The sequence below is a fragment of the Galeopterus variegatus genome, unplaced genomic scaffold, assembly GCF_000696425.1.
Source record: "Galeopterus variegatus unplaced genomic scaffold, G_variegatus-3.0.2 Scaffold3088, whole genome shotgun sequence".
Lineage (NCBI taxonomy): Eukaryota > Metazoa > Chordata > Mammalia > Dermoptera > Cynocephalidae > Galeopterus > Galeopterus variegatus.
The window spans coordinates 131,466-145,601 of record NW_007729199.1 but is presented as its reverse complement, the minus strand read 5'-3'; the positions used below and the strand labels follow the sequence as shown (position 1 = coordinate 145,601).

General features: G+C 39.9%; 1 protein-coding gene across 1 annotated transcript in view; it reads left to right on the top strand.

Annotated features, from left to right (window-relative positions):
- RAB22A (RAB22A, member RAS oncogene family) overlaps positions 1–14,136 on the top strand; it is a 48,594-nt gene continuing 34,458 nt past the window's right edge. The window contains exons 1-2 of the mRNA XM_008583947.1: positions 1–37; positions 1,072–1,151. Coding sequence (XP_008582169.1) covers positions 2–37; positions 1,072–1,151 — 116 coding nt within the window. The 5' untranslated portion in view covers position 1. The remainder of the gene's footprint in view (positions 38–1,071; positions 1,152–14,136) is intronic.

The following is a 14,136-nucleotide window of genomic DNA, read 5'->3' as shown; positions in this document are numbered from 1 at the left end:
CATGGCGCTGAGGGAACTCAAAGTGTGTTTGCTGGGGGTGAGTGGAGTCGGGCCCGGCCGGGAGGGCCCCGGGAGGCCGGGCGGGTGGGGACCCCGGGTCCCTCATGTCTCCTCCACCCTTTCCCCTCGTCTCTTTCCCGAACGCCGCCTACCCGGCCCGCGGACCCTTCCTCCAGCCCCCGGGCCGTCCCGCCCACCCTCCTGAAAGTCCTGGAGGCAGGAGGAACCCTTCCCCTTCCTCTGCCCGGAGCCCGTAGACTTTTCCCGTCCCCCAAGTGCAGAGAGCCCTCCCTGCCTGTCCTTTGTATCTAGGTTAAGAGCTGCTCTTAAATAGTTTCCTCCCAACGTATCGAGACAGTAGCTGGGAGTTGGCCAAGTCTTCCAAAGTAAAACCAATAACAGGTCTTTAGTTTTACAAGCAGAGTTGTCCTCCTTTCCCGTCTGTTGGGTGTCTTTGAACTTGTGGGATACCCCTGACAGTTTTCACAGAGTTTCTCTGCAAAGGAACCCTTCCTGTAGAGAAGGGAGGTGTTCTGATCTGGAAGCCCCAAAGACCAGTTTGAAGTTTCAGCTTCCTGTCCTGTCAAGGGCAGCTTGGCCATTTCAAAGCCTTCTTTCTGAGGTTGATGCTCTCTCTCCTGAATTTCTGCCTTAAAGATTGAAAAGAATTCCAATAACTAGTTTTTTTTTTTTGCCTTCCAAATATGGCGGGGCTGGAATTCATCAGGGATTACTCAGAAGTAATTCAGGGGCACATAATACTAATAATAATACTAATACATGTTAAAAAACAGATGGGTTTCTCACATTACACAAGAGGCAGAAACTTTGAGTCTTTCAGAAGGTCTTAATGTTTCTTAAAAACTGCAAAACTTCTTCCTTATAATATATTTTGAAATCTCCTAATTACTCCACTGAATTTTTATGAGAACATCCTTTCAGTCCCTCAACTTACAAAGTTTACACTTCTAGGATGATTTTTCTAGAATCCTGAACTTTTGTCACAAAGTAGTTTTCAGTGTCTGCAAGCAGGTAAACTTTTTCTTAGTCACCCATCTCATTCTCTTTCAGGACACAGGTGTAGGTAAATCAAGTATTGTATGGCGGTTTGTGGAAGACAGTTTTGATCCGAACATCAACCCAACAATAGGGTAAGAGATTAAGTTTATTTAATGTACGTCTAAAGGTTCCTTGACAGTCCCTCCAAATAAAAAGTGTGTTACAGGTATAGCCCTGCCATTTTATACTCAGTGAATTCTGAGTCACTGGTTCCCATAGGACTTGAAAGAATATAGTGAGGATTGTTGTATTTTACAAAAATTATCTTCAGACTTGTGGGGAGTGAAAAACTTCCAAATGAAAATATGAATTAGAGTTTTACTTATTACTAGAGTAAATATTAATAGCAGTTACACCTTAAAAGAAGGCAGATGAAAACAGGTCCTGGTACTTACTTTTTCAGGCATGTCAACTAAAAGAGATCTAGATGGTTTTAGTACTTTCTGAAAAGTGGTAGGATGGGGTCCAAACCCCTCTCACACATTCCTACACTAGAGGTAATAATGAATTAATGAATTAGTGTTGAACGGTAAGGGTTTTCTTGGGTCTCTGCTTCTTTGGATTAGTGAAGTTGAATATTGGTAGGTTTTTGACTCTATAAGAAAACTTCAGGATATTTGAATTTCATAATACTAATATTTTCTCTACACATTAGTGTTGAACGGTAAGGGTTTTCTTGGGTCTCTGCTTCTTTGGATTAGTGAAGTTGAATGTTGGTAGGTTTTTGACTCTATAAGAAAACTTCAGGATATTTGAATTTCATAATACTAATATTTTCTCTACACGATATGTTGTGTTTTATAGTTTTTAATACACCATTAGGCTTGTAAAACTAAATAGCTGTTATGCTGTGTCGTTATTGTCAAACCCCAATCAAATGATTTTCTGCTTTTAAAGAAAGATTCTGTATTATCCATCATTAGGGTAAATATACCCTTGTGCTTTATCCAGATCATTCTCTGCCCAGTAGAGCAATATTTTACAGCCTATTAGGGAAACTGCTGTAAGGTTATCCCTTGAGAAATTATAAGCTCTGTTGTCAGTTTATGTATTCGATATTATTGATATCTATTTTGTTAAACTCTGTGGGTTTCCTACACATTTGAGGGCATGGGGATGAAATTCATCACTAACTACTTCTGCAATTAAAATGCCTTTCAATATCCTTCAGGAAAGAACTAGGTATGTCTACATGTTTAAAATGTGACCTCACCCTCCTCAGGGCCTGCCTGTTACTACTTGTGTGAGAAAGTGAAGTGATAGGAAGTGACAGCAAGTAGTGCTGGTGATTCAGTGAGTGACACACTTCACAGTGAGTCAAAGCGAAAACCAGGAACCCACAAGATATCTAGATACCACCTTGGTTAGAAGTGTTCTTAAACAAGGAGAGAGAAGAATGAAGGGTGTAGCGTCATACGTCTTGGTGAGGCTTGTGGCTGGGCTTCCACTATTCCATTTGCCAGCTGCTCCCAATCTGCCAGATGCCTGTGGTTCCTGAGTCTCCTGTAGTCCTCTCTCTCCAACAGGGGGTCTTGGCTCACATTTCACAAGAAAGAAGAATGCAAGGCTTTCTCCTCATTTCCTTCCTTCTACCTTTCCTTGTTTCTTTTTCTCAGCCTCAGAAGGTGGCTTCCTGCTTCATTACCAGTCCTACACACACCCCTGAGCTCTAGAGCCCCATCTCATCAGTTATCCCCTTTCTGATGCAGCCCTACCTTCTTGTCATAGCCAGTAAACATGCTCGTAATCTACCCTGTTCCACTAAAGCAGTCCCATTCCCCAACCCTGCTGCTCCAATCGTGGAACTCCTGAAAGAGCAGTTACCACTTCCTCAAGTGCTGCTTACTCCTCTGTCATCTTGGTTCCACCCCACCATGCCACTAAAACCACATTCACTTTGTACCAGTTCCCATCTAACACCCAAGGCCAATGGCTTTTTTTTTTTTTTTTTTTTTTTTTTCTTTTTAGCTTTATTCATTTATTGGGTATCACCTATGTGCCAGGTGCTAGACTGCGTGCTGGTGATTTAGACCAGGAGTCTGCAAACTATGGCTCTTTGGCCCACCTCCTGTTTTTGTAAATAAAGCTTTATTGAAACTCAGTCACATCCATTTGTTTGCATATTGTCTTTGCTGCTTTTGGACTACAATGACCAAGTTGAATAGTAGTGACTAAGACCCTGTGGCCCACAAAACCAAAAATATACTATCTGGCACTTTTCAGAACAAGTTTGCTAACCTCTGATTTAGGCAAACTCAGTTTCTGCCCTAAAGTACCTTACCTACAAGAGAAAGGAGAGAGACATATCCTGTAACTAATGTACAAGAAGTGATTTATTCAACCGTTTTCTGTGCTACAAAGGAGAAATGGGGAGTGCTGTGAAAGCATATATTGGAGGCCTGACCAAGGCCTGCAGAGATGGATGAAGGTGTGAAGCACTTAGAAGCACTGACATTTAAATACTAAAAGATGAGTGGATTATACTTCAGTAAAAAGTTAAAGAAGAAAAGTTTTTTTTTTTTTTTTCCTTTTTGTCTTTTTTCGTGACCGGCAACGGATCGCAACCCTCAGTGTCGCGCCCATACCGGACCAGGACCGGCCACGGGATCGCAACCCTTGGCATTGCTCCCGCCCCTCGCTCAGCCAGTGAGCGGCCGGTCTGTATGTGGGATCCAAACCCTCGGTGGGAGCGCCACCGCGCTTCCCAAGCGGCGCACTATAGCAGTGCGCCACCAGGCCGGCCCCAAGAAGAAAAGTTTTTGAAGAGCAGAAGTGATCTAGTAGGTGGTGGTGACAGGAAGTGAGTATAAGAGAGCTGGAACAGGTGTGGAGGACAGTAGGGGCAGTGAGGTGGGAGGGCAGGGCAGCTTGGAGGAGGGATCAGAAGGCCAGAGTGGCTGGAGGACCAAGAGCAAGAACAGGAGAGGTGGCCAGGGAGGCTGGCGAGGTAGCAGGGACCTGACCACGGGGCTCTGGAGATTGGGGGAGGATCCCACACCACTCACTGCAGGACACATCCCCATCTTCTTGGGATGAAACTCCTCTGTCCTCCCCAGTTCCCTTCCTGCTTCCATGACTGCTCTCTCATGGTTGTCTCCTGGCCTCTCCTCCTGCTTATTTGGTAAATGTTGTTCTTCCCCAAGCTGCATCCTGCCTCCCTACATTTCCCATTAGTGCTCACCTGCCGTCCCACAGCTCAGCTTCATCTGTGTGGTGTGACCCAGAGTCTATTTCTCCAGCCTTTGTCCTTAGGTCCAGGCCCACATCTCCAACCCATGATTTGAATCTAGACCCCTACAGAACTCAATATCCATCCCTCCTAAAATCCCTCACTTCTAAATCCCTCACTCTTATATTTGTGATCTTCCCTAAATGGCTCAACTGTGTCGTGGAGTGGGGAAGAACATGGGCTCTCAAGAACCATCCCGCCTGGGACTTCTGTGGGGCCTCAGCCCTGTGCTAGGTGGGAGAACTTCTGTGCAAGTGACTAAGCCAATCTTGGGGGTAGGGAGACGATAGTTGTGCCTACTCCAGGGGTGGTTGGAAGAATTCGATGAATTGCAGAGTGGGCACAGGAAGTGTGCAGTAAATGTTGGTAGTGGTACTGTAATCATATGCTGTGACCACATCCCTCTCCACCCTCACAGCCCACTCCCAAACCCCATTCATATCTGTCCTGCCCTGCCACTGGGACCTGGGCCCTCCTCCTGTCTTGCCTGTCTTGCCAGTTTCATAACACTTGCCCTGTCACTTGGCTCTCCCACTTCCAATCAGTCCTCCTCATTGCTGCTGTGTGAGCTTCTTAAAAGACAAGTCCGTTCCCTTGCCAAGACCATGGCAGAGGAGACCTTTCCCAGTCTGGACCCAGCCTCTCTCTTACCTGCTTCATCCATGCAGTTCTTGCGCACTTCTCCCCCAACACTCACCAAGTAACACCCTTTCCACACCTGCGCACTTTGGGGGCCCTTTCTCTTGTCCCCTTGGCAAATTCCTGTTTTTCTGTCAAGACTTAGGTGGACCGTTTGCCCCTCTAATTGTTGCAGACACCAAGGCCACCAGGGGCCAGGCAAAAAGGTAAAGGGGAGGTGGGCCAGGTGGAAACACTTGCGGCTCTCAGGTGTGACCTGCCCCCATTCCCTGCCTTCCCTGTACTCTCCTCCTCTGGCTCCTCTTCTTACCACTGTGGGCACCATGCTGCAGGCTCCTTCAGACTCTTTGTCCCTTGCTCTTCCCTGGGTTCTGAGGACCCCCTTCTTGTTACCCTTTAGTCTACTCTTGCTTGATGACCTCATTCATGTCACTTAATTCAGGTTGCAGCCACAGTGAGGATTTTCAAAGCTGTGGCTTTTTTCAGACTTACACATGCCTCTGGTTCCTCCTGCAGTATTCTGAGAACCTCCTGTCCACCCAATACGAATACACTGGGAAGACAAGGCCACCGTTAAATTCACCGCTGGAGTGAGCTGTGGTCACCAGAAGGCACTATGTTCCTCAAATGTGCAGGGGTAGAAAAATGGTTGACAGTCACTGATCTGCATGTGGATGAATCCCGTACCAGTAGTACCACATTCTCTCTTAAACTCCATACCTGTAGATTCTACGCATCCCAGGGCTTGTGCCCACAGACCCCTAGGGACTCTACGTGTTTGTGATGGAGCTCATGAACTCCCCATCGTGAGCTTGGCCCTCTGTTCTTTCTGTGGATCCTGTGGTAGGGAAAAGGACCAACATGTCCTCACTTACTCAGGCCAGCAACCTGGGCATCCTTCTGAAATCCCCTAACTAACCATCCCCTCGCCTCAGCCAGCAGTGAGCTCCTGTCCAGGCCACCTCCTCAATATTCCCTCCATCCCAATTGCTGTTATCTGACTTACAGGCCTTCATCTTCCCTCCTGGGGGTGAGACATGGACTCTGGCGTCTGACTGGACCACAGCTGTGCCACATGCTAGCCAGTTAACTCTGGGCAGCTTAGTCACTGATCTGTTCATCAGCCAAATAAGGATAGTAATAGGACGAGCTCTATATTGTTAGGAGAATTCCATGAGACACCCATGTAAAATGATTAACAAGTGCCAGGGAGACTGGGGCTCAATAAATGGTAGCCATTGTTTTTTAAACATTTAAATCTTTTATTTTAAATTATTTTGATCAAAGCAATATATACGTGGTTTCTAAAACATGAAATAGTGTCACAGAGATTATAAGTTGAATATAACAGTCCTCTGGAAATGGAAGCAACCCCTGTTGCAATGGCATTTAGCTATCTTTTCCAATCTTTCCTCCAAATTTTTTTTATAGTATTCATATACTGGTAGTTCTTGATTTTCCTCACTCCTCCCCTCCCCCTCCATATTAGGCATTATCTACAGATTTTTTCCTTTGGAAAAATGGGAATTTAGCCATCAACCTCCTCCCACGCATTTGCCTTCCATCTCTCCATTAAAGTTCTATCATGGAGAGTGATGTGCTATATATAGAATACAGACACTCAAGCAGGACTGTCTGCTTCACCTTCTAGCTCTGGCACTTAGTTGCTCTGTGGTCTTGGGCAAGTTATTTAACCTCTTTGTGATTTAATTTGCACATTTGGGAATACTTTGCATCGTCTAACTTATAGGATTGTTGTGAAAATTGAGTTAAAAGGTAAAAAATACTCACAGTGGTAGATAGTAATAAACATTTGTTATTTCTTCATAATTGCTATTTTTTAATAAACTTCTAATATTGTAGTTTTGAGCATTATATAAATGGATAGACAATATATATATTTTTGTCTACTTTTTTCAGACATCATGAGATTTATCTATGTTGCTTCATGTGATAATAGTTTCTTCACTTTTGTCACTGTATAGAAAGTATCTTATTGGGTGAATATAGAGTTTATTGATTCTACTGTTGGGCATTTTGTTTTTCATTTGGACATTTGTTTGTCATTTGGGGCTATTACAAATAATTCTTCTATGAACATTCTTGTACATGTCTTTTGTGCTCATATGTGTGAGTTTCTTTGGAGGGGAGGAGTGTTCACACTCACATATATATCTGGTAGTGGAATTGCTGCATCACAGGAAATATGTATCTTTGGCTCTAGTAGATATTTTCCAAAGTATTGTATCAATTTACACTCCTACCAGCAGTGTTTGGGAGTTCCAGTGGCTTCATATCCTCTACACCATTTGTTATAATCAGTTTTTAATTTTAGCTCTTTTGGAGGGTATTTGGTAGTATCTTATCCTTGTTTTAATTTCTCTTTCCCTGATGACTAAAGCTGCTGAACACTCTTTGATATGTTTATTGGCCATTTGGATATCAACTTTTGGAAAGTGCTTGTTTAAGAGTCTTGCTCATTTTTCTATTGGTTTGTCAGTCATTTTCTTATTGATTTGTAGGCTTTGTCTATATCTTCTGAATACCAGTCATTCGTTGGTTCTGTGAATTACAGATATTTCTCCCACTCTGACTAACCTTTTCACTCTCCAACAAGGTCTTTTAATGAACAAAAGTTCTTTTTTTTTATTTTAAGTTGGGGTTTTTTTGTTTTTTGTTTTTTTTACATTTTATGATGTTGTGGAACAATTGGGGGGAAGGAAATAGGATGGGAGAAGGAGGAAGAAGGAAGGGTAGAGTTGATTCCTCTGGCACCCCGCCCCCATTCCTGCAGGGGAGACCAGGGGCCTTCCAGTACTGGCTTAGTCATTGCTGGGCTGAGTGCAGATGTAAGGGGTTATTGCTGAAACCCTTGACCCCCACTGCCCCTGTTTGGGAGCCCAGGGCATGTCTTGCGGTGGCTCAGTGGTCATGGCTGGGCTGGTTGTGGGTGCTTGGGGAGCGTGGCTGAGGCCCTCAGCCCCCCACCACCCTGGCTTGGGAGAGCCTGGGGTGCTTCCTGCAGTGGTTCAGTGGTCATCACTGGGCTGGTTGCAGGTGCTGGGGGTGGGGAGAAGTTCTTACTTTTTTTTTTTTTTTTTTTCCTTTTTGTCTTTTTTTCGTGACCGGTAAGGGGATCGCAGCCCTCAGTGTCACACCCATACCGCAACCGGCAACGGGATCGCAACCCTTGGTGTTGCGCCCGCACCGCACTCAGCCAGTGAGTGGACCGGTCTCTATATGGGATCCGAACGCATGGCGGGAGCGCCACCACGCTCTCAAGCGCTGCACTCTATTGAGTGCGCCACCGGGCCGGCCCTTTTTTTTTTTTTTTTTAGAAGTTCTTTTAATGTAGTCCATTTAAAAAGTCTTTTCCTTTATGGTTAGTGCTTTTTATGTCATTTCTAAGAAACTTTGATTTATGAAAATATTTTCCTGTTACCTTATAGAAACTTTTGTTTTGCTTTTCAGATTTAGATCTAAAATTCACCTGGAAATGATTTCTGGATGAAGTGTAAGATAGAGGTTAAGTTGTGAGTTTTTTCATTTTGTTTTGTAGTTTGATTCCAACAGGAATGTTAAATAGTCCTGCTCCCATTTTTTATTTTTTAAAGACCACCTGGAACCCACTACTGTACAGTGAGCCATCATTGTCATAAATTGAGCATCCACACTTATGTCTCTTTTTATGGATCTTCTATTATATTCCATCAGTCTGTATTTTCAGTTGATTTTGCTGAAGTATAGTTTACATATAATAAAATGCAGCCATTTTAAGTGAACATTTTGATGAATTTTTATAAATTTCTACATCTGTGAGATCACTACCATGTAAAAGATGTAGAACATTGCCATTGTTCCCTTTTGCCCCATCTTATTCAATCCCTCCCACTACCCCTGGCTCCAGGCAACCGTCAATAACCTTTCTGTCACTTTAGATTATATTTGCCTTTTCTAGAGTTTCATATAAAGTGACTACCATTTTTGTACTTTTCTGTGTCTCGATATTGTTTTTTGAGATTTGCCTATAATGCATGGGATAGAGTTTGGGTGTGTTGTCCCCACCAAAACTTGTGGAAATCTTATCCCCAGTGGGGCAATGTTGGAAGCTGTTTGAGTCATGGGGGCGGATCCCTCATGAATGGATTAATGCTCTCCCTGGGGAGTGGGGGTCCTGAGTGAGATCTCACTCTATTAGTTCCCACAAGAGCTGGTTGTTTAAAAGACCTTGGCACCTCCTCTCTCTCTTTCTTGCTTCCTCTTGCCCTGAGATCTGCTTGTACCCACCAGCTGCCTGCCACCTTCCGCCATGAGTAGAAGCAGCCTGAGGCCCGCACCAGATGCAGCTGTCCCAGAATCGTAAGCCAAATAAACCTCTTTTCTTTATAAATTACCCAGTCTCAGGTATTCTGTTACAGCAACACAAAATGGACTAATACAGCATGCATCAGTAGTTCATTCCTTTTTTATTACTTAGTAGTATTCCATTGTATGGGATATACTAAAATTTGTTTATTCATTCACCAGTTGATAAACATTTGGGTTTCCAAATTTTTTGCTATTATGAATAAAGCTCCTGTAAACATTCATGAGCACATCTTTATATGGACATATTTTTTTTTCTTTTGGATATATATATAGGAATGGAACTGCTAGATCATGTGGTACATATGTGTTTGATTTTATCAGAAACTGTCAAACTATCTTCCAAAAATAGTTATACCATTTCATGTTCCATCCAGCAATATATGAAAGTTGCAGTTGCCCACATCCTTTCCAAAACTTTGTATTGTCAGTCTTTTTAATTTTAATTTTATTGGGTGAGTAGTGGTATCTCACTAGTTTTAATTTGAATTTTCCTAATGACTGGCGATGTTGCTTATCTTTTCATGTGTTGTTTGTGTCTATTTAAATCTTTGCCCATTTCTAATTGGGTTGTCTTCAAATCTGTTGCTTTTCATTTTCCTAACAGTATCTTTTGAAGAGCCAATGTGTTTCATTTTGATCGTCTAACTCATCAGTTCTTTTTATGTTTCATGTTTTTTGTGTCCTGTACATCCTAGGTCACAAAGATTTTCTCCTGTTTTTTTTCCTAGAATTCATGTAGCTTTATGTTTTAAATGTTGGTCTGTGATCTGTTTCTACTAATTTTTCTTTACTGTGTGAGGTAAGGGTCAAGGATCATTTTTTTTTTTCCATATATCAATCCAGTTATTCTAGCAGTGTTTGTTAATGTTGAGTTCTGCATTTACTGAATTAAATTATTGTGTCACCTTTGTCAAAAATAATTGATATGCAAGGGTACTTCAAAAGGTTCATGGAAAATAGAATTGAAAGATAATACAAATCTTTCTATGAACTTTCTGAAGTACTCTCATATATGTGGGGGTTTATTCCTGGATTCCCCATTCTGTTCCATTGATCTATTTGTCTCTTCTTAGGCTAGTACAATACTGTGTTGATTGCTGTAGATTTACAGAAAGTCCTAAAACCAGGTAGTGTACATTATCCAATTGTATTCTTATTTTTCAAATCTGTTTGGCTCCTATAAGTCTTTTGCATTTCTGTATAAATTTTAGAATCATGATGCCCAGCTCTATGAACAGGGTGTATTTCTCCACTAATTTAGGTCTTTTTTGCTTTTTATCAGTTTTTTAGTTGTTCCTGTACAGGCCTTGCACATATTTTGTGTCCCAAAGTATATCATGCTTTTGATATTGTTATAAGTGGTGTTTTTTTATTTCAATTTTTAATTGTTTGTTGCTAATACATAGACATAAAATTGATTTTTACATATTGACATTGTATCCTGTGACTTTGCTAAATTCAGTTAGCCCAAGTAGCTTTTTTGTAGATTTCTTGAAATTTTCTTAGGTATACAATCATGTCATCTGACGGTTTTACATCTTCCTTTCCAAACTCTGTGCCTTTATTTCTTTTTCTTGCCTTATTATACTAGGTAGGTAGGACCCCCAATACTGTCTTGAGAAGTGGTGAGAACCAGAGTCCTTGCTTTAATCCTGATCTTAAGGAAAATCATTCAGTCTTTTACCATTGTTTGATGGCTAGCTCTAGGTTTTTAATAAATGACCACTGTCAGGTAGAGGATAGTCCCTTCTATTCCTGAATTAATGAGATTTTTAATCAAGAATTAAGTTGAATTTTAGGGCCGGCCCGTGGCTCACTCAGGGGAGTGCAGTGCTGATAACACCAAGGCCATGGGTTCGGATCCTATACAGGGATGGCCAGTTCGCTCACTGGCTGAGCGTGGTGCTAACAACACCAAGCCAAGGGTTAAGATCCCCTTACTGGTCATCTTTTAAAAAAAAAAAAAAAAAGAATTATGTTGAATTTTATTAGGCAATTTCTTAAAAAATATTTTGAGCTATTTATGTAATTTTTCTTTTTTAGTCTGTGAAAATGGTGAGTTAACAATGTTTGATACTAAAATATTAACCAGTCTTGCATTCCTAGGATAAATTTCTCTTGGTCATTATGCATTATCTTTTTTATTCATTGCTGGATTTGATTTACTAAAATTTGAAGGATTTTTGCCTCCATGTTAATGAGGGATATTGGTCTGTACTTTTCTGTAATATCTTTCTGTAGTTTTGATATCAGGACCTCATAAAATGAGTTGGGAAGTGTTTTCTCCTGTTCTACTCTTTTGGAAGGATTTGTGTAGTATTAGTATTATTTATTACTTAAAGGTTTGGTAGAATGCACAAATGAAGCCGTCTGAGCAGGGAGGTATTTTTGGCAGAAAATTTTTAACTACAGATTTAATTTCCTTAAGAGATATAGGCCTATTCAGGCATCTATTTCATCTTAAGTAAGCTTTGGTAGTTTGTGTCTTTCAAGGAATTTATTCAGTGTATCTATGTTTTTCAATTTATTGGCATAAAGTTGTTCATAATATCCCTCCGTTGTCTTTGTAATGTCTTTAGGATCTGTAGCAATAGCCCCTCTTCCATTCTTGATATTAGTCCTTTGAATCTTCTCTTTCTTTTTCCTGATCTGTTCAGCTATATCCGTTTTATTGGTCTTCTTAAAGAACCAGTTTTTGATTTCATATTTCTCTGTTTTCTACTTTATTGATTTTTGCTTTTACCTTGGTTATTTCCTTCCTTTTGCTTATTTCAGGTAGAAGCTTAGGTCATTGATTTTAAGGCAACCTTTTTTTTTTTTTTTCTTTTACGAGCATTTAGAACTATAAATTTCCACACTGGTTTATGTCGATCCCACATATTTTGATATGTTGTATTTTCATTTAGTTCCCTATTTCTAATTTCCCTTGTGACTTCTTTGACTGTTAGTTGCCTAGAAGTATGTTTTCTAATTTCCAATTATTTAGGAATTTCTCAGAAATTTTCAGTTACTGATTTCTAGTTTAAATTCATTGTGATATGAGAACATAGTCAGTATTATTTCAAACCTTTTACATTTGACATTTGTTTATGGCCTAGAGTATGGTCTGCCTTTGTGAATGTTCCATGTGCTGTAGAATGGAGTGTTCTGTAAATGTTGAATAAGGTAGCTTGGCTAATAGCATTGCTTATATCTTCTACATTCTTACTGATTTTTATTTTTCTTATTTGCAGTGAAAGGAATGTTTGAAACAACTCTAATTGAGGATTTGTCTGTTTCTCTTTTAAGTTTAATTAGTTTTTGCTTCATCTATTTTGAACTGTTGTTATTGAATATATATGCATGTAGCATTATGTTTTCTTGATGACTTGACCCATTACCATTATAAAATGTCCTCTTTTTTCCCTGGTAAGAATGCTGGTTCTGAATTCTACTTTGATACTAATTTAGGCTCTTCATCATTCTGTTTGTATATTTCTTTCCATCCATTTACATTTAACTTATTTATAGCTATAATTTCAAGTGGGTTTCCTGTAGACAGAATTATGGGTTTTGCTTTTATATCTAATCTGATAGTCTCTGCCTTTTGATTGTAGTGTTTAGGCCTGTGCTGTTTAATATGCTGCCACAAGCCACATGTTAAAACTAAAAATTCACATCTTTAGTCATACTAGCTACATTTCAATACTCATTTCAGAAAGTTCTGTTGTATAGCACTCATTTAGACCATTTTTATTTATCATAATTGTCAGTGTGGTTTGGCTTAAATCTACCATATTGCTATATTTTCTTGCTATCTCTGCCCACTTTTAATGATTTTATTTTATTTCCACTATTGTTTTGCTAGCTCTTCCTCTTTGTTTTTATTATTTCAGTGATCGTACTAGAGTTTACAATATATTTCTTTATCAGTCTACCTTCAAATAATATGCAATTTCAGATATAATGTAAGAATCTTACAAGAGTGTGCTTGCATTTCCTTTCTGTCATCCTTTGTGCTGTTATTGTCATATATTTTACTTCTACATGTTATAAAATCTACAATACGCTGTTTTTTGCCTTAAATAGTGATCTTTTAAGAGACCGTTAGTCTTTTTTTTTCCTATCCTTTTGCCAATATCACAATTTCTTAATTTCTGTATCTTAGTAATGAGTTTTAATGTCCAGTGCTGTGACTCTTCTATGTTATTCAAAGAATGTCTTGGCTGTTCTTGGCCTATTACATTTCATATAAATGTTAAAAATCATCCTATCCATTTGTACACACACTAACACACTAATCCCCACTGTGTTTTTGATTGGCATTGCATTGAATTTATAGATTGGTTTGGAGAGAAATGACATCTTTATAGTATTAAATCTTCTAAGATAAAAACAAATTATCCTTCTGTTTATTAGTATTCTTTTTCTCTCAGTGTTTTTCCTACTCTGTGTAGTAGACTTGCACATCTTTTCATTAGATTTATTCCAAAGGGGTTGATGTTTTTAGTGCAGTTTTGTGCTGTTAATGTGGTAAATGGTATTGTTTTGAAATTTTCATTTGTTCATTTCATACAGAAATACAACTTATTTTTCAATTGAGGTTATATCCAATGACCTTGCTGAATTTGCCCATTAATTCATAGAGCTTATATATGTGGATTCTTTTGTGTTTTCTGTGTACACTTTTATATCCTCTGGGAATGAGAGGTTTTTTTTAATCTTATTTCTAAATCTTTAGCTTTTTATTTCTTATTTTATTGGATCAAGTAGGATCTCCAGTACAGTGTTGAATAGAAATGGTAATACTGGGTATTCTGATCTTATTCTAGTCTTAGGAGGAAAGCTTTCACTATTGTACA